We start from the raw sequence: 26675 nt of genomic DNA on the forward strand, positions 1-26675 counted from the left end.
ATTGTTCTGACTTGTATTGAAGCACAAACAAATTGAATGTAGTTTCATGGTCACAGACTCCATTCAGCTGGTAATTCTTCACAGACTTGAAGGTGATATAATAGTTCAGTTCGAGGACGTGGACAAGGTGCTTGGACAGGTTCATGCGACCACTTCGGTACTGGATCCTTGCCCCTCTTGGCTAATTAAAACTAGCAAGGAAGGAACAGTTGGCTGGGCCAAGGAAGTGATTAATGCCTCTTTACGAGAGGGAGTGGTCCCTGGCTGTCTGAAAGAGGTGGCAGTGAGACCACTCCTGAAAAAACCTTCCTTGGACCCAGAGGATGTCAGCAGCTACAGACCAGTAGCCAATGTTCCGTTCCTGGGCAAGATCCTGGAACGTGTGGTTGCTGACCAGCTCCAGGCGCTATTGGATGAAACCGATTATCTAGATCCATTTCAATCGGGGTTCAGGCCTGGTTTTGGCACTGAGACTGCCTTGGTCGCCCTGTTTGATGACCTATGTCGGGAGAGAGACAGAGGGAGTGTAACTCTGTTGATTCTCCTTGACCTCTCAGCGGCTTTTGATACCATCGACCATGGTATCCTTCTGGAGAGGCTTGCGGAATTGGGAGTTGGAGGCACTGCTTGGCAGTGGTTCCGCTCCTACTTAGCGGGTCGTCTCCAGAAGATAGTGCTTGGGGAACATTGCTCGACACCGTGGGTTCTCCAATGTGGGGTCCTGCACGGTTCGGTTCTGTCTCCCATGCTTTTTAACATTTATATGAAGCCGCTGGGGGCGGTCCTCAGGAGTTTTGGAGTGCGTTGTCATCAGTATGCTGATGACACGCAGCTCTACTTCTCCTTTACATCTTCTTCAGGTGAGGCAGTCGACGTGCTGAACCGTTGCCTGGCTGCGACAATGGACTGGATGAGAACTAACAAACTGAGACTCAATCCTGACAAGACTGAGATGCTGTTGGTGGATGGTTTCTCTGATCGGATGGTGGATATATACCCTGTCCTGGATGGGGTTACACTCCCCCTAAAGGAACAGGTGCGTAGTCTGGGAGTCTTTTTAGACTCTTCCCTCTCACTTGAGGCTCATGTAGCCTCTGTGGCCCGGAATGCGTTCTACCAACTTCGGTTGGTAGCCCAGCTACGTCCCTATCTGAGTAAGGAGGACCTCTCATCAGTGGTACATGCTATGGTAACCTCGCGTCTGGACTACTGCAATGCGCTTTACGTAGGGCTACCTTTGAAGACGATTCGGAAGCTACAGCTAGTGCAAAATGCGGTGGCCAGACTGCTAACAAGAACTAAGCGGTCTGAGCATATAACACCTGTGCTAGCCCGTTTGCACTGGCTTCCAATATGCTTCCGGGCCAGATTCAAAGTGTTGGTACTTACCTATAAAGCCTTATACGGCGCGGGACCACGATATCTGTCGGAACGCCTCTCCCGATATGAACCGGCCTGTACACTATGGTCTACTACGAAGGCCCTCCTCCGGGTTCTGACTCATAGGGAAGCCCGGAGAGTGGTGACAAGATCTAGGGCCTTCTCAGTGGTGGCCCCCGAACTATGGAATGGTCTCCCCGAGGAGGTGCGCCTGGCGCCGACACTATCATCTTTTCGGCGCCAAGTTTATTTATTTATTTATTTATTTATTAAATTTATATACCGGCCGACTAGCGATAGCTCTCTGGGCGGTGAACATAAAATAGTATAAAAATACAGTGAATAACAAAATAATATTAAAATACAATCAACAATACAATAAACATTTTTAAAATTAGATCAATGTAACTTAAAATGCTTCAGAGAATAGGAAGGTTTTGACCTGGCGCCGGAAGGAGAGCAGAGTCGGCGCCAGGCGTACTTCCTCAGGGAGACTGTTCCATAGTTCGGGGGCCACCACTGAGAAGGCCCTAGATCTTGTCATCACCCTCCGGGCCTCCCTGTGAGTTGGAACCCGGAGGAGGGCCTTCGTAGCAGAACGTAGTGCACGGGCCGGTTCATATCGGAAGAGGCGTTCCGCAAGGTATCGTGGTCCCGCACCGTATAAGGCTTTATAGGTTAATACCAACACTTTGAATCTAGCCTGGAAACATATTGGCAACCAGTGCAAGCTGGCCAGAACAGGTGTTATATGCTCGGACCGCTTGGTCCTTGTCAGCAATCTGGCCGCCGCATTTTGCACTAGTTGTAGCTTCCGAACTGTCTTCAAAGGTAGCCCTACGTAAAGTGCATTACAGTAATCCAAACGTGAGGTTACCAGAGCATGTACCACTGATGTAAGGTCCTCTTTACTCAAATAGGGACGTAGCTAGGCTACCAACCGAAGTTGGTAAAACGCATTCCTAACCACCGAGGCTACTTGAGCCTCAAGTGAGAGGGAAGAGTCTAAAAAGACTCCCAGACTACGAACCCGGTCCTTTAGGGGGAGTGTAACCCCGTCCAGGACAGGGTATATATCCACCATCCGATCAGAGAACCCGTCCACCAACAGCATCTCAGTCTTGTCTGGATTGAGCTTCAGTTTGTTAACTCTCATCCAGTCCATTGTCGAGGCCAGGCAACGGTTCAGCAAATCGACAGCCTCACCTGAAGAAGATGAAAAGGAGAAGTAGAGCTGCGTGTCATCAGCATACTGATGACAACGCACTCCAAAACTCCTGATGACCTCTCCCAACGGCTTCATGTAGATATTAAAAAGCAGGGGGGACAAAACTGACCCCTGCGGGACCCCATATTGGAGAGCCCGCGGTGTCGAGCAATGTTCCCCAAGCACTACCTTCTGGAGACGACCCGCCAAGTAGGAGCGGAACCACTGCCAAGCAGTACCTCCAACTCCCAACTCCGCGAGCCTCTCCAGAAGGATACCATGGTCGATGGTATCAAAAGCCGCTGAGAGATCAAGGAGAATCAACAGAGTTACACTCCCTCTGTCTCTTTCCCGACATAGGTCATCGTACAGGGCGACCAAGGCTGTCTCAGTGCCAAAACCGGGCCTAAAACCCGATTGAAATGGATCTAGATAATCAGTTTCATCCAATAGCGCCTGGAGCTGGCCAGCAACCACCCGTTCCAAGACCTTGCCCAGGAATGGAACATTCGCCACTGGCCTGTAGCTGTTAAAATTGTCTGGGTCCAAGGAAGGCTTTTTCAGGAGTGGTCTCACCACTGCCTCTTTCAGACAGCCCGGGACCACTCCCTCTCGTAAAGAGGCATTTATCACTTCCTTGGCCCAGCTACCTGTTCCATTCCTGCTAGTTTTTATCAGCCAGGAGGGGCAAGGATCCAGTACCGAAGTGGTTGCACGTACCTGTCCAAGCACCTTGTCCACGTCCTCGAGTTGAACCACCTGAAGCTCATCCAACAAAACAGGACAAGACTGTGCTCCGGACACCTCACTAGGATCTACTGCTATAACTTGAGAGTCTAGGTCCCGGCGGATACATGAGATCTTATTCTGGAAGTGATCGGCAAACTGATTACAGCGGGCCTCCGATGATTCCACCGTGTCCGGAGGGTTTGAATGGAGAAGCCCCCGGACAACTCGAAAGAGCTCCGCTGGGCGGCAAAGAGATGATTTAATAGTGGCAGCAAAATGATGTTTTTTAGCTGCCTTCACTGCTCCTACATAGAGCTTAGTCGAAGCACTAACCAGCGCATAATTGTATCCGTCGGGAGTTCGTCTCCATTTCCGCTCAAGCCTCCTCCTATCTTGCTTCATCGCTCTCAGCTCCGGAGTATACCATGGAGCTGTATGAGCTCTACACAGGAGAGGGCGTGCAGGAGCGATCGTGTTTACAGCCCGGGTCATCTCCGTATTCCACAGAGCGACCAGGGCTTCAGCAGGAGCGCCAGTCCTATCAGCCGGAAAATCCCCCAGAGCCCTTTGAAAACCTTCAGGATCCATTAGTCTCCGGGGGTGGACCATTTTAATAAGTCCCCCACCCTTGCAGAGGGAAGAGGTTACTGAAAGTCTAAACTTCAGCAAGCAGTGGTCTGTCCATGACAAAGGGAGTGTTGTAAAACTCCCCACATCCAGATCACTTTCCCCATGCTCAGTAGCAAAAACAAGGTCTAGAGTGTGCCCCGATACATGTGTTGGACCACTAACATATTGAGACAGCCCCATGGCTGTCATGGAAGCCATGAAGTCCTGAGCCGCGCCAGACAAAGTGGTCTCGGCATGAATGTTGAAATCCCCCAGTACTATTAGTCTGGGGGACCTCAACAATATATCCGAGACCACTTCCGCCAGCTCAGTTAGGGAAGCCATTGGGCAGCAAGGTGGGCGGTACACCAAAAGGATTCCCAGCCTGTCCCTCTGGCCCAACACAAGGTGCAAACACTCCAGGCCAGTAACTGAATGAACATGGTGCTTGGTGAGTGAGATGGAACTCTTATAGACGACAGCAACCCCACCTCCCCGACCCTCAGATCTACCATGATGCTGGACCAGGTACCCCGGTGGGCAGAGCTGAGAGAGACCAACTCCTCCCTGCTCACCCACCCAGGTCTCGGTTATACATGCCAGATCGGCTGCCTCATCCACAATCAAATCGTGGACGAGGGAGGTTTTATTATATACCGATCTGGCATTTAGTAACAGCAACTGGAGATCTGAGAGTTGGCTGATAGGACTACCAACGACCTTGCGGGTGTGGGAAGGACCGGAACAAGGCACAGCCACAACATGTCTGGACCGCGTTCCCCTTACCTGGCACGTCCTTCTCACAGCGCCATACCTTCCTTTGCCCGTCACTACGGCAATTGGGGCCCCCTCAAGTCTCCCCGCCTGATGGATAAAACTCTCTCTGAAGCACATAATACAACTAAAATATACAACAATTAAACGTATAAAAACAGCTATATATACAGCCATATATACAGCATATAAACAAACATACATTCATATAATCAGGCACCCATTCATCTCAAATTGCATCAACACACCAACAAAAAGTAAAAGAAAAAGAAAGGAGCAGCGCAGCAGCAGCAGCCTCTCCTTCCCTTGGGGCGATGCTTTCTTTCTCCTGCAGGGCCTGGGTCTCCCAGGCCACCTCAGCCAGCCGGCTTATGTATCCCTCCAAAGAGGGACAGGTGGTAAGAATCAGTCCTGGCTGGCTGGGTACCTGGGGCCTGGTCCTGCCAGGCAGAAGTCCCTCTGGGAAGGGTGGTGGAGGTGGTGGTCCCGCAGCAGCAGCAGCCTCTCCTTCCCTTGGGGCGATGCTTTCTTTCTCCTGCAGGGCCTTTCTCTTCTCTGAGGCATTTTAATTCCTGTTAATTCTAAATTATTATATTTTGATTTTAGACTGTACAGTTTTGTGTACAGTTTTGTGTTATTTTTATTGTATTTTTAATGTTCACCGCCCAGAGAGCTGTTGCTAGTCGGGCGGTATATAAGCTTAATTAAATAAATAAATAAATAAATGCAGCTCAAATGTTATCACCATTACAGTTTGGATGCCAGGACCAGCTTCAGGTTTGCATGCTTCCCATTCTTTCTTCCCTCAGACGCTCCAGTTTCCTCCATCATTTGTTGGCTGACAATATACTTCGTTTATCAAAATATCTAACTGGGAAAACTGTGGTTACTGCAGACCATAACTTGCTCCCAAACCAGAACTGGAAACCCAGTCCAAGCATTGATTTTTAAAATTTTAGTCCAGAGGCATACTGTTCTTCTAGCATTCTGCCTGGATATGTGAGGGCAGAGATTTGTACAGAGACAGGGTCATATGTCTTGCTCCTGCCCCAATGTCGCGATGCATGTCAGGCATGCCCACGTCAGCCCCAGCCATTTGTGTGTTTAGGGTGAAGGTCTGAAGCGGGCTCGTATGTTTGTTTGAATGTCCTTTCAAGTCTCCTCACACTTGGGAGCCCTGATAGTGACTGCTCTAAGATCATCTACTGAACATCATCCCTGAGAGGAATTTGAATCCAGACCTCCCTAGTCCTAGTCCAACACTTTAACCACCATGCCACACAATAAGATTGCCATGATTCCACCAAAAGTAGACTCAAGTGTGCAGAAAAAGACAAGATACAATTTCTTTTCACAGTGGAGGTTGTTTCTTTGTGGGAGTCAGTAGAAGCTTCTCTTGTGCAAGATCCATCCATCTGATTTTGGGTGTATTTTTGCCCTGTATGACTGCAGCTTCCCAATCATGGGGAGGGCCAGAATCACAAAAGGTAAAATAATTCCTGATTACTTGGCACTGAAACACAATTCAAGAAACAGGGCCAGGTTCAAGTCTCTTGTGTTTAATATACAAAGTCAAGAATGACTTGGGCCCAGGGTATATTAAGGACCATCTGAGCCCTTATGTCCTAAAACAATCCCTGAGATCATTCGGAGGAGCATTGTTAGTTGTTCCCCGTATTATAGAAGTCCAACTGGTTTTAACCAGAAGTTTGGCATTTAATATTGCTGTGGGCATTTAATATACTATGGAACACTCTCCCAGCAGAGATTCAGCAGCCATCCTCGTTACTGACTTTCAGGTGTCTCTTGGAAGACCTCTTTATACCAACAGGCCTATACAGCTGTTTAATTTTTTCTTGGTTAGCCAATAATTGCTAAAGGAACATAAGAACATAAGAAGAGCCTGCTGGATTATGCCAGTGGCCCATCTAGTCCAGCATCCTGTTCTCACAGTGGCCAACCAGGTGCCTGGGGGAAGCCCGCAAGCAGGACCCGAGTGCGAGAACACTCTCCCCTCCTGAGGCTTCCGGCAACTGGTTTTCAGAAGCATGCTGCCTCTGACTAGGGTGGCAGAGCACAGCCATCATGGCTAGTAGCCATTGATAGCCCTGTCCTCCATGAATTTGTCTAATCTTCTTTTAAAGCCATCCAAGCTGGTGGCCATAACTGCATCTTGTGGGAGCAAATTCCATAGTTTAACTATGTGCTGAGTAAAGAAGTACTTCCTTTTGTCTGTCCTGAATCTTCCAACATTCAGCTTCTTTGAATGTCCACAAGTTCTAGTATTATGAGAGAGGGAGAAGAACTTTTCTCTATCCACTTTCTCAATGCCATGCATAATTTTATACACTTCTATCATGTCTCCTCTGACCCGCCTTTTCTCTAAACTAAAAAGCCCCAAATGCTGCAACCTTTCCTCGTAAGGGAGTCGCTCCATCCCCTTGATCATTCTGGTTGCCCTCTTCTGAACCTTTTCCAACTCTATAATATCCTTTTTGAGATGAGGCGACCAGAACTGTACACAGTATTCCAAATGCGGCCGCACCATAGATTTATACAACGGCATTATGATATCGGCTGTTTTATTTTCAATACCTTTCCTAATTATTGCTAGCATGGAATTTGCCTTTTTCACAGCTGCCGCACACTGGGTCGACATTTTCATCGTGCTGTCCACTACAACCCCGAGGTCTCTCTCCTGGTCGGTCACCGCCAGTTCAGACCCCATGAGCGTATATGTGAAATTAAGATTTTTTGCTCCAATATGCATAATTTTACACTTGTTTATATTGAATTGCATTTGCCATTTTTCCGCCCATTCACTCAGTTTGGAGAGGTCTTTTTGGAGCTCTTCACAATCCCTTTTTGTTTTAACAACCCTGAACAATTTAGTGTCGTCAGCAAACTTGGCCACTTCACTGCTCACTCCTAATTCCAGGTCATTAATGAACAAGTTGAAAAGTACAGGTCCCAATACCGATCCTTGAGGGACTCCACTTTCTACAGCCCTCCATTGGGAGAACTGTCCGTTTATTCCTACTCTCTGCTTTCTGCTTCTTAACCAATTCCTTATCCACAAGAGGACCTCTCCTCTTATTCCATGACTGCTAAGCTTCCTCAGAAGCCTTTGGTGAGGTACCTTGTCAAACGCTTTTTGAAAGTCTAAGTACACTATGTCCACTGGATCACCCCTATCTATATGCTTGTTGACACTCTCAAAGAATTCTAATAGGTTACTGAGACAGGACTTTCCCTTGCAGAAGCCATGCTGGCTCTGCTTCAGCAAGGCTTGTTCTTCTATGTGCTTAGTTAATCTAGCTTTAATAATACTTTCTACCAGTTTTCCAGGGACAGAAGTTAAGCTAACTGGCCTGTAATTTCCGGGATCCCCTCTGGATCCCTTTTTGAAGATTGGCGTTACATTTGCCACTTTCCAGTCCTCAGGCACGGAGGAGGACCCAAGGGACAAGTTACATATTTTAGTTAGCAGATCAGGAATTTCACCTTTGAGTTCTTTGAGAACTCTCGGGTGGATGCCATCCGGGCCCGGTGATTTGTCAGTTTTTATATTGTCCATTAAGCTTAGAACTTCCTCTCTCGTTACCACTATTTGTCTCAGTTCCTCAGAATCCCTTCCTGCAAATGTTAGTTCAGGTTCAGGGATCTGCCCTATATCTTCCACTGTGAAGACAGATGCAAAGAATTCATTTAGCTTCTCTGCAATCTCCTTATCGTTCTTTAGTACACCTTTGACTCCCTTATCATCCAAGGGTCCAATCGTCTCCCTAGATGGTCTCCTGCTTTGAATGTATTTATAGAATTTTTTGTTGTTGGTTTTTATGTTCTTAGCAATGTGCTCCTCAAATTCTTTTTTAGCATCCCTTATTGTCTTCTTGCATTTCTTTTGCCAGAGTTTGTGTTCTTTTTTATTTTCTTCATTCGGACAAGACTTCCATTTTCTGAAGGAAGACTTTTTGCCTCTAAGAGCTTCCTTGACTTTGCTCGTTAACCATGCTGGCATCTTCTTGGCCCTGGCGGTACCTTTTCTGATCTGCGGTATGCACTCCAGTTGAGCTTCTAATATAGTGTTTTTAAACAACTTCCAAGCATTTTCGAGTGATGTGACCCTCTGGACTTTGTTTTTCAGCTTTCTTTTTACCAATCCCCTCATTTTTGTGAAGTTTCCTCTTTTGAAGTCAAATGTGACCGTGTTGGATTTTCTTGGCAATTGGCCAGTTACATGTATGTTTAATTTAATAGCACTGTGGTCACTGCTCCCAATCGGTTCAACAACACTTATATCTCGCACCAGGTCCCGGTCCCCACTGAGAATTAAGTCCAGGGTTGCCGTCCCTCTGGTCGGTTCCATGACCAACTGATCTAGGGAATAGTCATTTAGAATATCTAGAAACTTTGCTTCTTTGTCATGACTGGAACACATATGCAGCCAGTCTATGTCCGGGTAGTTGAAGTCACCCATTACTACCACATTTCCTAGTTTGGATGCTTCCTCAATTTCATATCTCATCTCAAGGTCTCCCTGAGCATTTTGATCAGGGGGACGATAGATCGTTCCCAGTATTAAGTCCCTCCTGGGGCACGGTATCACCACCCACAACGATTCTGTGGAGGAGTCTGCCTCTTTTGGGGTTTCGAGCTTGCTGGATTCAATGCCTTCTTTCACGTATAGAGCGACTCCGCCACCAATACGTCCTTCCCTGTCCTTCCGATATAGTTTATATCCAGGGATAACCGTATCCCACTGGTTTTCTCCATTCCACCAGGTCTCTGTTATGCTCACTATATCAATGCTCTCCTCTAAGACCAAGCACTCCAGTTCTCCCATCTTGGTTCGGAGGCTCCTAGCATTAGCGTACAGGCACTTGTAAGCAGTGTCTCTTCAAGTGTCTTTGGCACTTGTGGTTAGGCCTCTGGTAATTTTGCTCTTCTGAATTTATATCCTGTGCCCCTGCTCTCACAATGCCTACGTCTAGGCCTACCCCTTTTAAAAGTTCATCATTTCTTTGGTTTTTATCCCAGGGGGGAGGTTTATTCCGAACCAGACCTTTCTCAGCTCCTGTCGGGTTTCCCCCCTCAGTCAGTTTAAAAGCTGCTCTGCTACCTTTTTAATTTTAAGTGCCAGCAGTCTGGTTCCATTCTGGTTCAAGTGGAGCCCGTCCCTTTTGTACAGGCCCAGCTTGTCCCAAAATGTTCCCCAGTGCCTAACAAATCCGAACCCTTCCACCCGACACCATCGTCTCATCCACGCATTGAGACTGCGAAGCTGGGCCTGTCTGGCTGGTCCTGCGCGTGGAACTGGTAGCATTTCAGAGAAAGCCACCTTGGAGGTCCTGGCTTTCAGCATCCTACCTAGCAACCTAAATTTTGCTTCCAGGACCTCACGGCTGCATTTCCCCATGTCGTTGGTGCCAACGTGCACCACGACCACTGACTCCTTCCCAGCACTGTCTACCAAACTATCTAAACAACGGGCGATATCCGCAACCTTCGCACCAGGCAGGCAAAACACCTTGCGATCTACACGCCCATCACACACCCCACTGTCTATGTTCCTAATGATTGAATCACCCACTACAAGGATCCCTCCACCCCCTGGAGATATATCCTTGGCACGAGAGGATAGCTGCTCATCCCCCAAGGAATGGGTCCCTTCTAAGGGATCGTTTCCCTCTTCCTCAGCTGGATGGTCTCCTTCCCCAAGACCATCGTTGTCCATGATAGCAGGAGAGCTATCATCGTTGGAGTGGGACATAGCTATAACGTCCCTGAAGGCCTCCTCCACACACCTCTCTGCCTCTCTCAGCTTTTCCAGGTCTGCCACCTTGGCCTCAAGGAAATGAAGTCGTTCCCGGAGAGCCAGGAGCTCATTGCACCGAGAGCACACCCACGACTTCTGTCCAACAGGCAGATAGTCGTACATGCTGCAGGCAGTGCAAAACACTGGAAAGCCCCCACACCCCTGCTGGCTTCTTACCTGCATAGTTTTGTTTAAGGTTTATTACGTCAATGGGTTGGAGACTGCGGTGTAGTTGAGGTCAGGGAACAGACGGGCAGAGTGGGGGGCCCTGGCCTCCTCGCCCTGCTGCCGAACTCGCCCTGCTGCCGAACTCGCTCTGCTGCTTAACTCGCCTTGTTGCTTTGTCAGCTGGGGCCTTGACTCCTCGTCAGCTGGGGCTCCCTCTAGCTCGTGGAGCAGGCTCCCTCGCTAGGGTGCTCTGACTTTATATGTGTGGCTGGTTCCTCCCAGCTACTGCGGCCAGCCAATTATGTGTTACTTGAGGCTGATGGCTATCAGCTGGGGCTTAACTCTTTAGTATTCTCTCAGGCTTCCTTCCTTCCTGAGCGAGGGGTGGGGCTGTTTAATCTTTTGGCTGCTTTTAATCTAATCAAGGGGTTGCGCCTTCCAGGCAAGTCTTTTGTGTTTGTTGTTTTCCCACCTAGAACAGCCTGACCTTTCTTTAACCTAGGGAAACAGAGCTTGTGGTTGTGTTTCAGGAAGGCTGAAGCTGCCCTTTTTAGCAAGGACTGAGCTGACTCTCTCCCTGTATGTGTCGCTGGAGTTTCCTTTTCCCCCTTCTCTCCGACTGGAATTTAGCCTTGTTTACAGTGTCCCCTGAAGCTTTCCTGCTAGGGTGGTGTTGAAAACTAGCTTTCTGTGGGCTTCCTTCTCCTAGGATCTGTCTCCTAAGATATAGGTTCTTTCAGGATTTGGCTCCTAGCTCAGGGTGACCTTGGGCTGCCCTTATTACTTATTGCTCTGAGCTGTTTTACTTCAATTAAATAATGGAATAAATGGGAGCTACTTACCCTCTTTTCGCTCTGCTGCTTAACTCGCCTTGACGCTTTGTCAGCTGGGGCCTTGATGCTTCGTCAAGCAGCTTTGTTTTTTGTGAGTGCTTTATTGTATATCTTGTTGTACACTATCTTGATCTTTTAAATGAGTTCATGGGTAGAAATATTTTTATAAATGAATAAATAAGACCATCAAAAGAACTGCAATTTTTACTCAATGTATTGTTGTACATGAATCATTTAAAATTATAATAGAATATAAAGCTTTTGAACACAATAACGATATTGAATATAAAGCTCTGGGTGACAGTAGCTCTCCAGGGGTTCAGGCTGAATTCTTTCCCGTTACCTGTTTTTTGTTTTGGTTTTTAAACTGGAGATACCTGGAATTTAAGATGGGGACTATTGTATGTAACACATTTACTCTACCACTGAACTATAGCCCTTTCCAGTGCTGGTATAAACTGAAGTTCTTTATTCTCTTCTACACCCAAGGCCACAATTACATTATAGAGTAGCTTCTGCAATGTATTTGTACATGAGGAAAAAATGGAATTACAATCCCTTGCTAGATTCATGGATATAGTTACACCAGAAGTTATATGGCATTCATGACACATCAGTGTGAGTTAAAGAATATGAGATCACAGCCATATCTGCATTGCAGAAGTCTGGCTGAGTCCAGATGCAAACCTTGTTATACCAAACTAATTCTGAGTGAAACTTACAGGCTCCACACATCTCTCAGTCACATAGATGGAGTACGAAAACCTAATGTGCAATTCTTTTAATAGGAACGGCTATTTGCCATTCAACAGATTATTTACAAATGTACATAGATTATTTTGTAACTTCTTAATGCATTGCAAAGTTTAATGGAGCCATTGAACTGAATTGATCATATGTATATATATTGGATGCATGTTTAATCGCAATACTGTGATTAATATTTTTATGTGGTCTACTTTTTTGTCAGGAGAAACAGATGACCGGGAACAGGCAAAGCTTGAAGTAAAAGTATGGGATCCAGATAGTCATCTCACTGATCATCAAATTGACCAGTTTTTAGTAGTAGCACGGTAAGATTAACATCCTTGTCCCCCCTCCCTTAAAAACAAAGCACATGATCCAGGCCAGGGATGAGCAACCTGTAGCCTCCCAGATATGTCTGGAGTCCCACCTCCCATCAGCCCCACCCAGCATTGCCAGTGGCCAGGGATGATGGGAGCTGTAGTCCAACAATATCTGAAGGGTCATAGTTTCCCCATCTCTGATCCAAACAGAATTAAGCATTTTAACTCTTGTTGATTACAATAGGAGATATAAGTATATGCTTAAATCTCTTCCACCGAAAGCAATAGGGCTTAAAAATCCTTAATTTAACTTGACTATACCCAAATAATACTGCTTTATTTAAAAATTGCAGATTGCGCCTTAAGTGATTTTTCTTGTGGTTCAGTAGGGAAACAATTGAGACTATGCACAATACACCCCATTTAGAATATGTTATATCTCAGCAGGATATGATGATGGATTGATTCCAATCTTTATGCCTAAAAATCCTGCCAAATTTTTTGGAGAGCATAAAGTTTTGCCAGATGTTTGTATCCAATGATATCTTTTTAAATCATTATCAAATAAATGAACAAAAAATCCCTACATTGCACTTAAAATCTTGGGGGCTTGTCTATGATATACTTATCGTACTATATAAAACACTAATATATATATATATATATAATCTAAGTAAGAGCTTCCTCAGTTTTTTCTCTTTGTTTGTTCCTAATGAGGAGGGGACCAAAACTCAGTAATAGGGAAAACCTTTTCCTAGGACCTTGAAGAGACACTGTTCAGCACAGGAGGCAGCACTGGACTAAATCAGAGACAGGGAACCTACAGCCAACCAGATACTGCTGGACTACATTTCCACTCATTCCTGATTATTGGCCATGCTGGTTGAACTCCCAACTCCCGTCAGCTGCACCACGCATTGCCACTGGCCAAGAATGTTGGATGTTGCAGTCTCAAAACCTCTGGAGGCCACAGGTTCACCCCACCCCACTCCAGACAGGATGAATGAGAGGTCTGACAATATAACACAGCTATCGATGTTCATATGCTATATATGTGCATATGCTATTTTAATATTAAATTGGAAGCAAAAGTCCAGCTTCTAATGTAATATTAAAATAGCTTTGAAATTAAAACATTTAACATAATGGCTACAAAACAACCACATTATCAGACAAAATACCATTCACAAAGGATTTTTTTTAAAAAAATCAAATCTTTTGTTAACAAATGTTACAGTGCAGAGATGAGGAACCTGTAGTCCTCCAGATGTTGTTGGACTACAACATTCATGGTTTATTTTTAGGAACGATGAGAGATGTAACCCAACAACATCTGGTAGGCACAGGCTCTCCCATTCATGCTTTATAGCAGGGATGTGGAACCTGCAGCCCTCCAGATGTTGTTGAACTACGAACCCCATCATCCATGACCATTAGCCAAGCTTTCTGGGGCTGATGGGAATTGTTGTTCAGTAACATCTGGAGGGCCAAAGGTTCCTTACATCAACATTATAGTGAACATTGTTCTTTCACCTTCCATTGTGAGCTCTCAGGCATCCATCTCTTCCTTTCGAACTTTTGAAGCATTTCATTTATGCAATATTTGTGGAGTGTGTTTGTATAAGAGTGAAATGATCCAAAGATACATTAGGCCAATTCTGAAGAATATGCTACCTAACGTTTTTTAAAAAATGTCTGTCCACAATGATGCATGTGATGGATTCATTTGCTGCATACTTCTTCATGAAATGATTGCTATAAGCAGTCTGTAGACATTCTGTTCACCCTGGAAAAGAGAAGATTAAATGTAGACTTGGCAGCTGTCTTAAAATACCTGAAGAAAGCAGAGTGGAATGGGGTGGGTCCCCGCTGTAGGCTTTGAATCCAAAGGCTCCCATGGGGAGGAAAAAAAGCCTCCACATCTTCTAGCCGAGCCAGCAGATTCATCACTCTGTACCTCCCCAGCCCCTCTGAGGATTGCTGTGCCAAAAAGAGAATCCTCCATTAAATCTCTTTATTCCATTTCCCTACCTACGTACAACCTGCCCTTCCCACAAACAATCAGAAAGAGGGAAGAGGTGGGCTGATATATATGTAGCTGATTATTCTAAGAAGAAAAATCTGATCATTTAATGTGAAATCTACTCAGCCAATTGGGTATCTTTTATTTTCTTTCACGCTGTGTTTGTGTGTGTGCGTGTGCATGCATGCGTGTGTTTAAATATTATGTTAGCTTTTAATCCCTTGTTGTCTTAGTACCTCCTGGTGTTCAATTTTCCCTAGTTGTGCTAATTTTGTGCTTAATGTTTCTTCCATTGCACATAAAGGCTTTCTTCATTTTTATTTTTTAAATATTGATTTTAAACATTGATTTTTAAGCCTCTTCACTGCAAGAAGTTCTGGTTGTTGTACTTCATTTGTTTTCAGCCTCAGCATTATCACAAAGTATTCTACAGTAAGTTATTTGAAAGAGATTCTCCCCTGCCCAGAGTTTTCTCTTGGTGTTTTCTGAGATGGAATTGGAAGTAGATATACAGCTGTATTTGTAGCATAGGAGATCTTCATTTACAAATAAAGCAATAAATAATGGCTTGCTTGCTTTTTTTTTAAACTTTGTGGTTGGACTCTTACTGTGTTGCAAAATGTGGAAGAAACCAACATTGCTTCATCGATTTTCGTAATTTTCCTTTGTGCAGTGAATCATTTGAAGAAAAGTAAACAATTCACTCTGTATATTAACTATTATTTGTGTTTGTTTGGCTTGCCTAAGACCACCTTGTGAGTTAATGACAGAAGCAAGGTTCTAGTTGGATATTTCCTGATGTGTAGATCAGTTAGGATAATTTTGAATTGTTTTAAAAAATTAGTCAGTTTTTAAAAAATGCATAATCAGCCCCTGCCACTCAATTTATTGTCGAGCATATCTTGCATCACTCTTAGACTTTGTCAAGTTCTTGGGATCCTGCACTGAGAGAACCCCTTTCTGAGGGCTTGGCACTGTGAATTATTATGATTTATAAGTCATAGGGTGACCATGTGCCCTGCTTTAGAGAGAGCAATCCTATGTTTGAAATTTGGCTCAGAGGTAAAGAACTACAACATGGAGAAGACTTAAAGTTGCTCAGCAACCATTAGAGCCAGGACAGCAGACTGAGCAGGCATGCATGTCATCTCTGTCCTCTTTTGTACCCTTTTTGTTTGTGTGATGAATAAATGAGCACCACATTCAAGCAATTATGTGATGGTCCATTCACAAAATCTGTTTTTTCTTGGAGTCATTTCAAGTGCCCCAATACAGTGATTCTTAGGTACTGTGATGTACACACAGAACCTCTGTTCATCTAATCTTGTCTAACACCAGTGTTACTACAGCTTACCTGGACAACACTGGGGCAGTGGTGAGATTGCCACTGCATGGACACACTGGCAGAAGATCCAGATTTGCTCCATTGGTGCATCTGTGCAGTCCTGATGTTGCCCTGCCCAGTCCCACTGCTAGTAAGATAAGCTGTAGTGATGCCAGCGTCAAGAGGGCAATTTCACAGCTCTGCCCCGTCACACTCGTTACTGAGCAACTGAAGTTATACCATCTGAGGTTGTATTTTCACCGAGCTTTTCAAGCAGTACAATAGCATTTTCAACCCACTGTCCACACAGCCACTTTAGTGGGTTTTGAACTACTGATGATTCTCTCCCCTGTGTCTTCTCCAAGCTTAGAAGAACAATAATGACTCTCTTATAGCTCTTTAAAATAAGTAAGGGTGGTGGTGGTGGTGGAGATTTTTGCCTTTCAGAAAGTCTTGGGGCAGAGCCTGGGAGTAGAGCTGAGTGGCTTTTGGTGGGGACCATAGGCAGAGTCTGTCCATTTTATGGAAACTTCAAGCCCTGGGACCCAAGTGCAATAACTCCCCACTTACGTAAGGCAAGTGTGGGGAACCTTTGGTCCTCCAGATGTTGCTGAACTACAGCTCCCATCATCCCTGACCATTGGCCATGACTGCTGGAACTAAAGGTTCCCCAAACATTATTTAAGATGTATAGCTTCTTCAAAGAAGAGAACAAAAATAGGGGCAGTGGTTTACTAAGGGCTCAATAATAATAATAATCAAGACTGTTGGAGCATATGCAATAAACTGTTAGTGCAAAGGCACCCTGAATATTTGTTGTTCTTTCTTCCACATCTACCATGTCTGCATCTTTTTTTTAAAAAAAGAAGGAAGACAGAGGTCAGACTTTACCGTGTTTGTGTTTCATTACTGTATTTTCCCGCCCTGTGAGGTTCTTTTGGTTCTATTTCTTTAAGGCAGAGAGAACATCAACACTGGAAATAATAAACACCTCTTGCTCCAAAGGATGAGTTGCTGATCTGAAGAAAATTTGTTTTCTGCAGTAGCAGCCAGCTAGCATTGATATATACTCAGTATGTCACATTCCCACTGTCTGATGGCTGCAAGTCCCTGAGGTCAATTTCCAGCTGTAATTATCTATGAGTTGTTGGCATGGAGTGTCTGCAGCTTGGTCTTTTTTATGTCATTAAAATCTTAATTGACCCATAGAAAGATTTTGTTGGTGGTACTGAAGAGATGTACTCTTTAAAAACCACAAAAAACCACCAGATCCCTAGTTTATTTATAAAAGTATTTCTATGCTGTCATATCATAAAATATCAAAGCAGTTTACAATATTAAAACATAAAACACCTTTTAGAAATAATAATGGAGCATTGCAGGGATGGGGAACCTCAGGCCTGGGGGCAGAATGCGGACCTCCAGGTCTTTCTCTCTGGCCCTCAGGCCTATCACCTGGCCACATGCTCTTTCCAGGTCACCCGTCACTGACCCTGCTGCACAGGCCTCCTTAAGTGTTTTTGTCTGGCTGAAATATGTCCCTGAACTGACAGTGCCTCTTGTTTGCCTGGATGAACGATGGAGGTGTGTGTAGAAACTAGGCTACTGAACAAATTTAATATTTACATTCATTGCTGCACTCGCTTTTGCCTCAAGTTCCATCCACTACTGGCACATGGCCCTCTGAAAGTTGTCCAGGAGTGACTGTAGCCCTCGGGTTGTTGCGTACCCCTGCACTATAGGGTATCTAGCTTCTGACATGGATGTCACATATGGCACAGGCAATGAAGTTTTGTGGCATTCCTGATAGGAGACAGACTGCTTATGGTCCTGGCTTGACCATGTTAATCTGCCTTCTCCTCTCCAGCTCAGGAACTGAAGGACAAAACCACCTCAAGACCCATGTTTTGTAGAATGGCATTGTTTCATGGTCAAATGACAGACAGGAGTGGAAGACCTGTGATTGTGTCTCTCAAGGTTTTTTGTAGCAATTTCAGGGGCGAAACTGATTGGAACCACTGTGCTGCTGGCACAGCTTTTCCCAACTATAAATCATTTTCCTAATGAAAATCACCTCTGTCTTTGGAGCTGTTGAGGAAAACAAACAGGCACCCACATAGTAGTAGCTGTATATTGTGCCCCCTGTGCAAATAGCAAATACGCTGTCATGTCTATTCTGGCCCTTATTAAGTGGCACTGAGTTGAAACAATTTGGTATGTGGCATCTGCTCTCTTTCCTTTAATGGCAATGCTGTGTGTTACCAGGTGTTTTCCTACAACACTTTCCATCACATACTGAGTAATGTTGCTGCTAGGACCTTTACCTCAGGCCCAAATATTTGTTCTCTTTAGCATGTGAGGATGCAAATACATGTAGTAATCTTATTATTTCATCTATATTACTTTCTCCCTTGGGAGTAATCAAGCCAGAGGCATGAGATGATGAAAACAGAATATTTATTATTGTTTACATTTGAAAGATGTGACTCATTAAGAAGTCACTCCTCCTCCAGCACATATATTTAAATCACTGAATTTTACTAATTATATTAACTTCTATATATTCTCTTACAGTCTCTCCCTAGACCCCACTCAAAACCTAGACCTCAACTGCCATGGCATCAACTGAACTTAAACCCTATCTCTAACTGTATCTTTTACCAGAAAGGCCTAGACTCTAGGAACCTTACTCCCTCAACATATCAGTCTTCTACCACCACCCCATTCTGTCTGCCAGTCACCAACCATATGCAAATACCCACTCATTCCACTCACTCTCAAACGCTACTTAGCATAAACAATATATATTTAACCAGGTGACATCACAAGATGTGTTTAAGCTGAAGGCCTGCACATGTGTAGACTATGGTGGGGCTCCAGTATTTGGTAGCCAAGCCCAAAATTATAGTCTCCAAGCCACTGTGTGGGCAAGGCACTCCAGGTGCCTTGACTGCATAACAGCTAAAGATGTCCTGAGTCTCCTCACCACCACCCCAATTTCCCATAGGAAAGGGATGCAGGGAGCGTGCCAATTTGATCACTGCTTAGCTAAGGTGTATGTATGTATTTATGCCATTTATATCCTGCCCTTCCTTAGAAGATCTCAAGGCAGCTAATAAGCTTTAAAATGCAAAAATCAAAGCATAAAGTAACAATATAAAAATCAGTCTCAGTACACATTTCAAAATAACTCTGCTGTGCTACATAGGTCAAAGATCTCATTATCCATAGGCCTGGAAAGAACAGGAAAAACTTCAGCTGGTGCCACATGAGAGTCCATGTTGGTGCCCACAAAAACTCAGGGATGGTGGGCAGGGGGAGAGGAGCACTTTCCAAAGCCAAGGCACTGCAGCCAAGAATATAAAGCACTATATCCCCCATCTCAGGATTCATAACCTGCCTTTCTATACAATTAGCTTTCCTCCAGCTGCAGAGATTCTAGTAGCTCCCACAGCTACTTTTCAGTTGGGCTCACATTGCCTTATTGTGCACACGTTGCCAAGCCCTCCATCTGCTGTTGGTTTGGTGGCTGGAGGGGTGGAGCCATGGCAGGGAATATAAGGGAGACATTCACTCAAAACATCAATTTTTTTTCCAAGAAGGGGAAAAATTGGAGTTGGACAACTTGATCATATGACAGGCACACAACCCTCAATCTTCCCCCCAACTTTGGATGCTGGGAGGATGTTGGGATTACTGTGCAACAACCAGGAATATCCCTTTCCACTTCTGCAGTTCCAAAGTTAAGAATAAGACGGGTTTGTCATGTTTACCAGAGGGGAATACCATGGTGAGTGGGGTGAGTGAAAATGTGGATGCCTGAACTGTGGGGACTGAATACCTTGCAGGTTCATATCTGATTCTTGGAGGAAGGCCTGTGCACATTTACAATTATGTTTTTCTTAGGATTCCTTAAAGTAGCACATTATCCAGATCTTATTTCCTGTGCGGCAGTTGCACATTATGTTGGAATAGTTATACTGTAGCTTGTAGCAAAATTTTAACAATAGGCATCATTCAGTCTTTTAACACCCCCTCATCCCCTTTAGCTTTGTTGTTTCTCAGTTTCTGATGACCCACCACTATTAAGCATACAACTAAAATGTAAATGTAAAGAGGGGGGCACTCTTTTATTGTTTCAATAACACAGCAGTCCTCTCATGGTCAGGCTAAGGTGGAGGTGGCCATCCAATTTAATGCCAAAAAAACCTTTTAAAATAATGAGGGTTGAAGGAAATAAATAGCTGATTGCCTCATTTACTAGTGTAAATTGCTGAAAGTATAGAATATTGATGCCCCCTCTTTTTTTTTTTTTTTTTTTTTTTTTTGCAGTTTACTTCAAAGTACAGACCACTGGCTAGAAAACCCTATAGTATCCCAATTGTTCACAGATCTTTCTTTTCGTTTTTAAAAGGAAATGCAATTTGAAATTTCAAGTTTTCTTCAATCATGCCTTTAAGTTAAAAGGAAAATTGACATATTAGGACAGTTGTGACAGTGGGTTGATTCATAAGTGTACTTAATATGCTCTTTCTGAGGTGCCCTTTACACATTCTTTTGGCCGTTCATGTGTTGATAGGTCCCACCCACTTTGGAGAATGTTTAAATGATCCAAGTATGTGGGTGGACTATTGGACTATTTAGATAAGCAGTGTGCCCATGCAGTTGGGAGAACATTTTAAAGGTACTGAAAATGTTCTCCCTCTCTCTCCCTCTCCCTCTCTCTCCCTCTCCCTCTCTCTCTCTCTCTCTCTCTCTCTCTCTCTCTCTCTCTCTCTCTCTCTCTCTCTCTCTCTCTCGTGTGTCTGTGTGTGTGTGTGAGAGAGAGAGAGACTGAGCCTCTACACGGATTTTCTAATTATGTGCCAATAGTAATAACTACTCAACTTCATCCATCTCTTCAGTGCTTTGTTCTAAGATGTAGGTTAGCATTATTGATGCTGGGGAGTGTTCATGTCAATGCGTGGTTGAGGCCAGAAGTATCTCTCCAAAAGACATGCCACACTACCCATGTTCAGGTGTGCATAATATCCCTTCTGAACAGAGAGAGCCGAGGCATGGTCATCCTTGCTCTAGCAACTTCCTGCTTAGACTACTGTAAATGCTGACATGCCTATGCAGTTGTCTAAAATTTTCTTGAGTAGCCAGTCATATTATGATTGTTCTATATTACTTTTAAATGTTTTTTTATATATTGTACGCCACCTTAATCTTTTGCAGAGGATGGTGTATAAATACTTTGATAGATAAATAAAAAGAGGACTACTGTTGAAATGCCTGGAGATAGCAGTTAGTATGGGACCTGTGGGTGAAGGGTGGGTAATAAATAATAATAATAACAATAATAATTTTGTTACTTATTTATTTATTGTATGTATATACCTCCTCATAGCCGAAGCTCTCTGGGCGGTTTACAACAATTAAAAACAAGTATACAAATTTAAACCATACCAAATTAAAACCCGTAAAAACCGATAAAGTTAAAACACATGCAATTCAAATTCTGTAAAAATGCCTGGGAGAAGAGGAAAGTCTTGACCTGGCGCTGAAAAGATAACAGTGTTGGCACCTGGCGCACCTCTTCATTAAGATCATTCCATAATTTGGGGGCCACCACTGAGAAGGCCCTCTCCCTTGTTGCCATCCTCCGAGCTTCCCTCGGAGTACGTATCTGGAGGAGGACCTCAGATGTTGAGTGTAGTGTACAGGTGGGTTTGTGTTGGGAGAGGCATTCCATCAGGTATTGTGGGCCCAAGCCACGTAAGGTGTTATAGGTTAAAACCAGCACCAAGAATAAAAAATTATCAGTTTGACATAATACAGAAGAGGAATCAGTAACAGGCAAATTGCAAAGTATTGCAAACATACTTTGGATAATGGAATGGACCAAGGAATTTCAGAAGAAAATCACCCTGTGCTTTATAGATTACAGCAAAGCCTTTGACTGTGTAGATCATGAAAAACTATGGAATGCTTTAAAGGAAATGGGGGTGCCACAGCATCAGATTGTCCTAATGCACAACCTATACTCTGCACAAGAGGCTACCGTAAGGACAATATGGAGAAACCGATTGGTTCCCCATTGGAGAGGGTGTAAGACGGGTGTATTTTATCGCCCTATTTATTTAATCTATACGCAGAACATATCATACGGAAAGCAGGATTGGACCAAGATGAAAGAGGTGTGAAAATTGAAGGGAGAAATATCAATAATTTAAGATATGCAGATGATACCATACTACTAGCAGAAACCAGTAATGATTGGAAACGAATGCTGATGAAAGTTCAAGAGGAAAGCACAAAAGCAGGACTACAGCTGAACGTCAAAAAGACTAAAGTAATCACAACAGAAGATTTATGTAACTTTACAGTTGACAATGAGGACATTGAACTTGTCAAGGATTACCAATACCTTGGCACAGTCATTAACCAAAATGGAGACAATAGTCAAGAAATCAGAAGAAAGCTAGGACTGGGGAAGGCAGCTATGAGAGAAGTAGAAAGGTCCTCAAATGCAAAGATGTATCACTGAGCACTAAAGTCAAGATCATTCAAACCATGGTATTTCTGATCTCTATGTATGGATGTGAACGTTGGACAGTGAAAAAAGCGGATAAGAGAAAAATGAAATCATTTGAAATGTGGTGTTGGAGGAGAGCTTTGCGCATACCATGGACTGCAAAAAAGACAAATAATTGGGCTTGTTAGAACAAATTAAACCAGAACTATCACTAGAAGCTAAAATGGTGAAACTGAGGTTATCATACTTTGGACACATCATGAGAAGACCTGATTCACTAGAAAAGACCATAATGCTGGGGAAAACAGAAGGGAGTAGAAAAAGAGGAAGGCCAAACAAGAGATGGATTGATTCCATAAAAGAAGCCACAGACCTGAACTTACAAGATCTGAACAGGGTGGTTCATGACAGATGCTCTGGGAGGTCGCTGATTCATAGGGTCACCATAAGTCATAGTCGACTTGGAGGCACATAACAACAACATGAATTGTTTTACCTATTAGCATGTCAAATATGAAGGGCGCAGGAAGATCGGGGGTGGGAGTGGTAGGAAGACACTGAGACAAGACAGAGTTATTTCTCTCTGTGTGTATTGATGTATATTTTAATTATGTATGGATTTTATAATTGATTTTGTACTTGTAAGCCCCTTAAAAACCAATTTGGTTTTTTTTCAGTTTGCCCATTACTGATTCCTCTTCTATATTATGCCAAACTCTGATAATAATTTTTTTCATCTTGGGTTTGTGTTGAAATCTTTGCAGTTACAGGGAAATTCTAACATGCATGCTAATCAACTATGAAGTGCGCATGAAAGAGAGGGTGTGGACATCGTGGCTTAATGTGTATCTGGATTTCATTGTTTTCATGGGTATTTTTTTGCATTTCTTTTGTGTGTGCATTTTTCTCCATTCCTTTAGGGCGGTTGGAACATTTGCCCGAGCTCTGGACTGCAGTAGTTCTGTCAGACAACCGAGTTTACACATGAGTGCTGCTGCTGCTTCCCGTGACATTACTCTGGTAAGATATTCCCTTTGAAAACCCGTTCTCATGCATTAATGCAAACAGTTAGGATTTAAGATCAAATCACTCCTGGCTTGTAGTCCTGGTGATAAGGGTTTGAAAAATTTAGAATACCTGCATGTGAATGTTTTGAGTACTTCCTTCAGCTTTTGCTTTGGACAACTACCAAAGGCTGGCTTTCTTTCAAGCCAAACGACAGATTTTTTTCTTAGTGGGTGGTGGAGACTGGAGGAGAGCACAATAGATCTACAATGGTATGGACAGTGCTTTAGGTAGCATGGAAGGTAGCGGAGGGGGGGAGCTGCAGGGGGAAAGGAACTGGAGAAAATTGCCTACCCTTTTCTTAGGTTAGCAGACACCTATGCAGTGACCTAAAAGCCATTTCATAAGTGGAACAACAACACTGGATTTCATCCACAGAATTAAAACCTACCCTACCCTACTCTAAACAGTATAATAAATAAGGCTGCAATTCAGTACCATGTTCCTTGGGAGTAAGCCCCATTGAACTCAAGAGAATTTACTTTTAAGCAAGCATATGAAAGATTATGTTGCAAGAGACCCAGGTATTTGAGGCTACATTAGGCTGATGTGATGCATCCCCTGACACTTAACTGGCCTGTACGAGTTTTATATTATATAGGGTTGGATTTTTTACATCAGTTTTAATGGTTGTTGTGGCTTGTGGCTCCTCTCAGTGTTTGTAAGTAGCTGCTGTTTGTCCCTGAACATAATAATAAAATATGCTTTTTTTTAAAAAAAGGAAGAATAATAATTTAATCCTGCTATGAGATCAGGCTTTAAATAATCAGGTGCTGTCATTAGGGAATAAGCCCCCAAATGAAAGGGAATATGTCATCCATCTTTCAATATCTCTGAATATGATAATTAAATGGTTAGTCTCAAAATATGATAAAACTCAACCAAGAGTATCTTGATGTGTTTATATATGGAAATATGAAACGTAACCTATGAGCAACTTTACTCAAGGGATTCTCCACAGGTGGCTCTTCGCATTATTGCTAGTCACCTGAAGATCCAGTATGATGTAGTGGTTAGAATGTCAGAGTAGATGATACAGGTTCAAATCCCTACTTCTCTCTGAAGCTCACTTGGGCTAGCCACTTTCTCTGAACCTAACCTACCTCACAAGAAGGTTATTGTGAGGGTATAATGGAAGAGGAAATTGTAAAAATATTCATGGCCTTTGTGTGATCAGGTGCTCTATTTTCCCTCACAGTAAGGGTCAAAAGTACACATTGGCTTCTCTGACTGACATGTTTAGCATTTAAGCAGTTGTGTGGAAGTTTTATAGTGGCTAAATGATTACCTCCATTAAACTTAATGGAAGATGCATCTTATAATGAGACACCAGAAGAGCCAAACTAGATTTAATTACCATTCTATGTTGTTATTCATTATCTTACCCACTTCCTCTACCTTCTTGTCTGCTTTCTTGGCATTATGGAAACTTTTATTCTCTTTTTTGTTCCCTTTATTTAAGGAGGACATTTCCCTCCTGCACAATAGCACTTCACTGTTAATTGGCGAACATATTTTGAGCTAATGTGATGTGTTCTCTGAGAGCATTTTGATATATTTCATTACCATACTGGAAGTACTTGGATGTTAAGATTCAGTATGCTAACCCTCTTCTGTTTTAAGCAGTTAGCCCTTGCATTTTTTTTCTTTGCTTTTCTCTTTTTACTTAGTGAAAGTACTCTGTTGCTTTGTCTCAAAGGGCCATAGGTTCAGTGGTAGAGTATATGTTTTGCATGAGATCCCAGGTTCAATCCTCAGTATATACAGATCGAATCCTGCCTGACACCCCAAGAGACCTGCTGCCACTCAGTGTTGACAGTACTGAGCTAGATGGAGCAATGATCTGACTCGATATAATGCACCTTCATATGAAGCAATGTTTCCTTTTCCCCTCCAGTTCCTAAGTATCTTTTCCAAATGATTTCTGAAATAAAGTGCAAGTTATAGCTTTGGGCATCCTTCACCGGTTGGGACAAAGTGCTAGGTTTTTATACAGTAGGGCCCCACTCATATGGCAGATTAGGTTCCAGACTCCCACCGGAAAGCGAAAACTGCCAGAAAGCAGATTGGCTGTAGCGTGGGGGTCTGGAACCTAACCCGCTGATCGCACCAGAGGAGAAGATCAGATCTTCCCCTCCTCAGGTGCTGTTAGCTTGAGCGGCAGTCTGATCACACCGGAAGAGGAGAAGATCAGCTGTAGCATGCTACAGCTGATCTTCCCCTCCTCGGGCGTGATCAGCTCGAGTGGGGGAGTCTGATCGCTCCGGAAGAGGAGAAGATCAGCTGTAGGAAGAGGAGAAGATCAGCTGTAGCGAGCTACAGCTGATCTTCCCCTCCTCCGGCGCAATCACCTGGAGTGAGCAAGTGTGACTGCCCCCAAGGAGAAGATCAGCTGTAGCACGCTACAGCTGATCTTCCCCTCCTCTGGCATGTTCCGCTGGAGTGCAGGGAGCTCCAGTCCCCCCTCCAGCTGATCGCCCCGCTGGTGCCATATTAACAGAATGCCGAGAAGCGGGGCCCTACTGTAGCTTGGTGCAGACAATAAAATCCAGGATTAATCAACATATGAAGGGATGAGTAGGATTATCCCTGTTGGCCCCAGTCACACATAAGTGTTCTGTATAGACTCTGCATGTAACCCCAAAGGCTGTAGGCAGAAGACCCAGTCAATGCATGGATGTCCAGACTGGGTTCAACAAACGTGATCCCCCCATGCATTGTTCTTCCTTGGATGTTAGTCTTCTGCAGAGGTCTTACAAATCTCAGGTTTGCTCTCTTAACCTACACTGTTTTCTTGCATAATGTTTTGTTTTGTTTAGTTTCATGCAATGGACACATTGCATAAGCATAACTATGACCTGAGCAGTGCTATTAGTGTCCTGGTTCCACTTGGAGGGCCTGTTCTTTGCAGAGATGAAATGGAAGAATGGTCCGCTTCAGAGGCTAGTTTGTTTGAAGAAGCCTTAGAGAAATACGGCAAAGACTTCAATGACATACGGCAAGACTTTGTAAGTAGAAGTACTGTAGGATATGCTTTAAGTTGGATTCCTGCACTGAGCAGGGGGTTGGACTCGATGGCCTTACAGACCCCTTCCAACTCTATTATTCTATGATTAGTAACCAGTTTCTTTTTCTTTCCTTTGTATTCATTATAAGGT

General features: G+C 43.9%; 1 protein-coding gene across 1 annotated transcript in view; it reads left to right on the forward strand.

The window, feature by feature from the left end:
* MTA3 (metastasis associated 1 family member 3) overlaps positions 1-26675 on the forward strand; it is a 200378-nt gene that overhangs the window by 65495 nt on the left and 108208 nt on the right. Inside the window, exons 7-9 of the mRNA XM_061625370.1 lie at positions 12489-12591; positions 23373-23472; positions 26337-26525. Of these exons, the coding sequence (XP_061481354.1) occupies positions 12489-12591; positions 23373-23472; positions 26337-26525 (392 nt within the window). The remainder of the gene's footprint in view (positions 1-12488; positions 12592-23372; positions 23473-26336; positions 26526-26675) is intronic.

Source organism: Rhineura floridana, chromosome 4 (genome assembly GCF_030035675.1).
Source record: "Rhineura floridana isolate rRhiFlo1 chromosome 4, rRhiFlo1.hap2, whole genome shotgun sequence".
Classification (NCBI taxonomy): domain Eukaryota; kingdom Metazoa; phylum Chordata; class Lepidosauria; order Squamata; family Rhineuridae; genus Rhineura; species Rhineura floridana.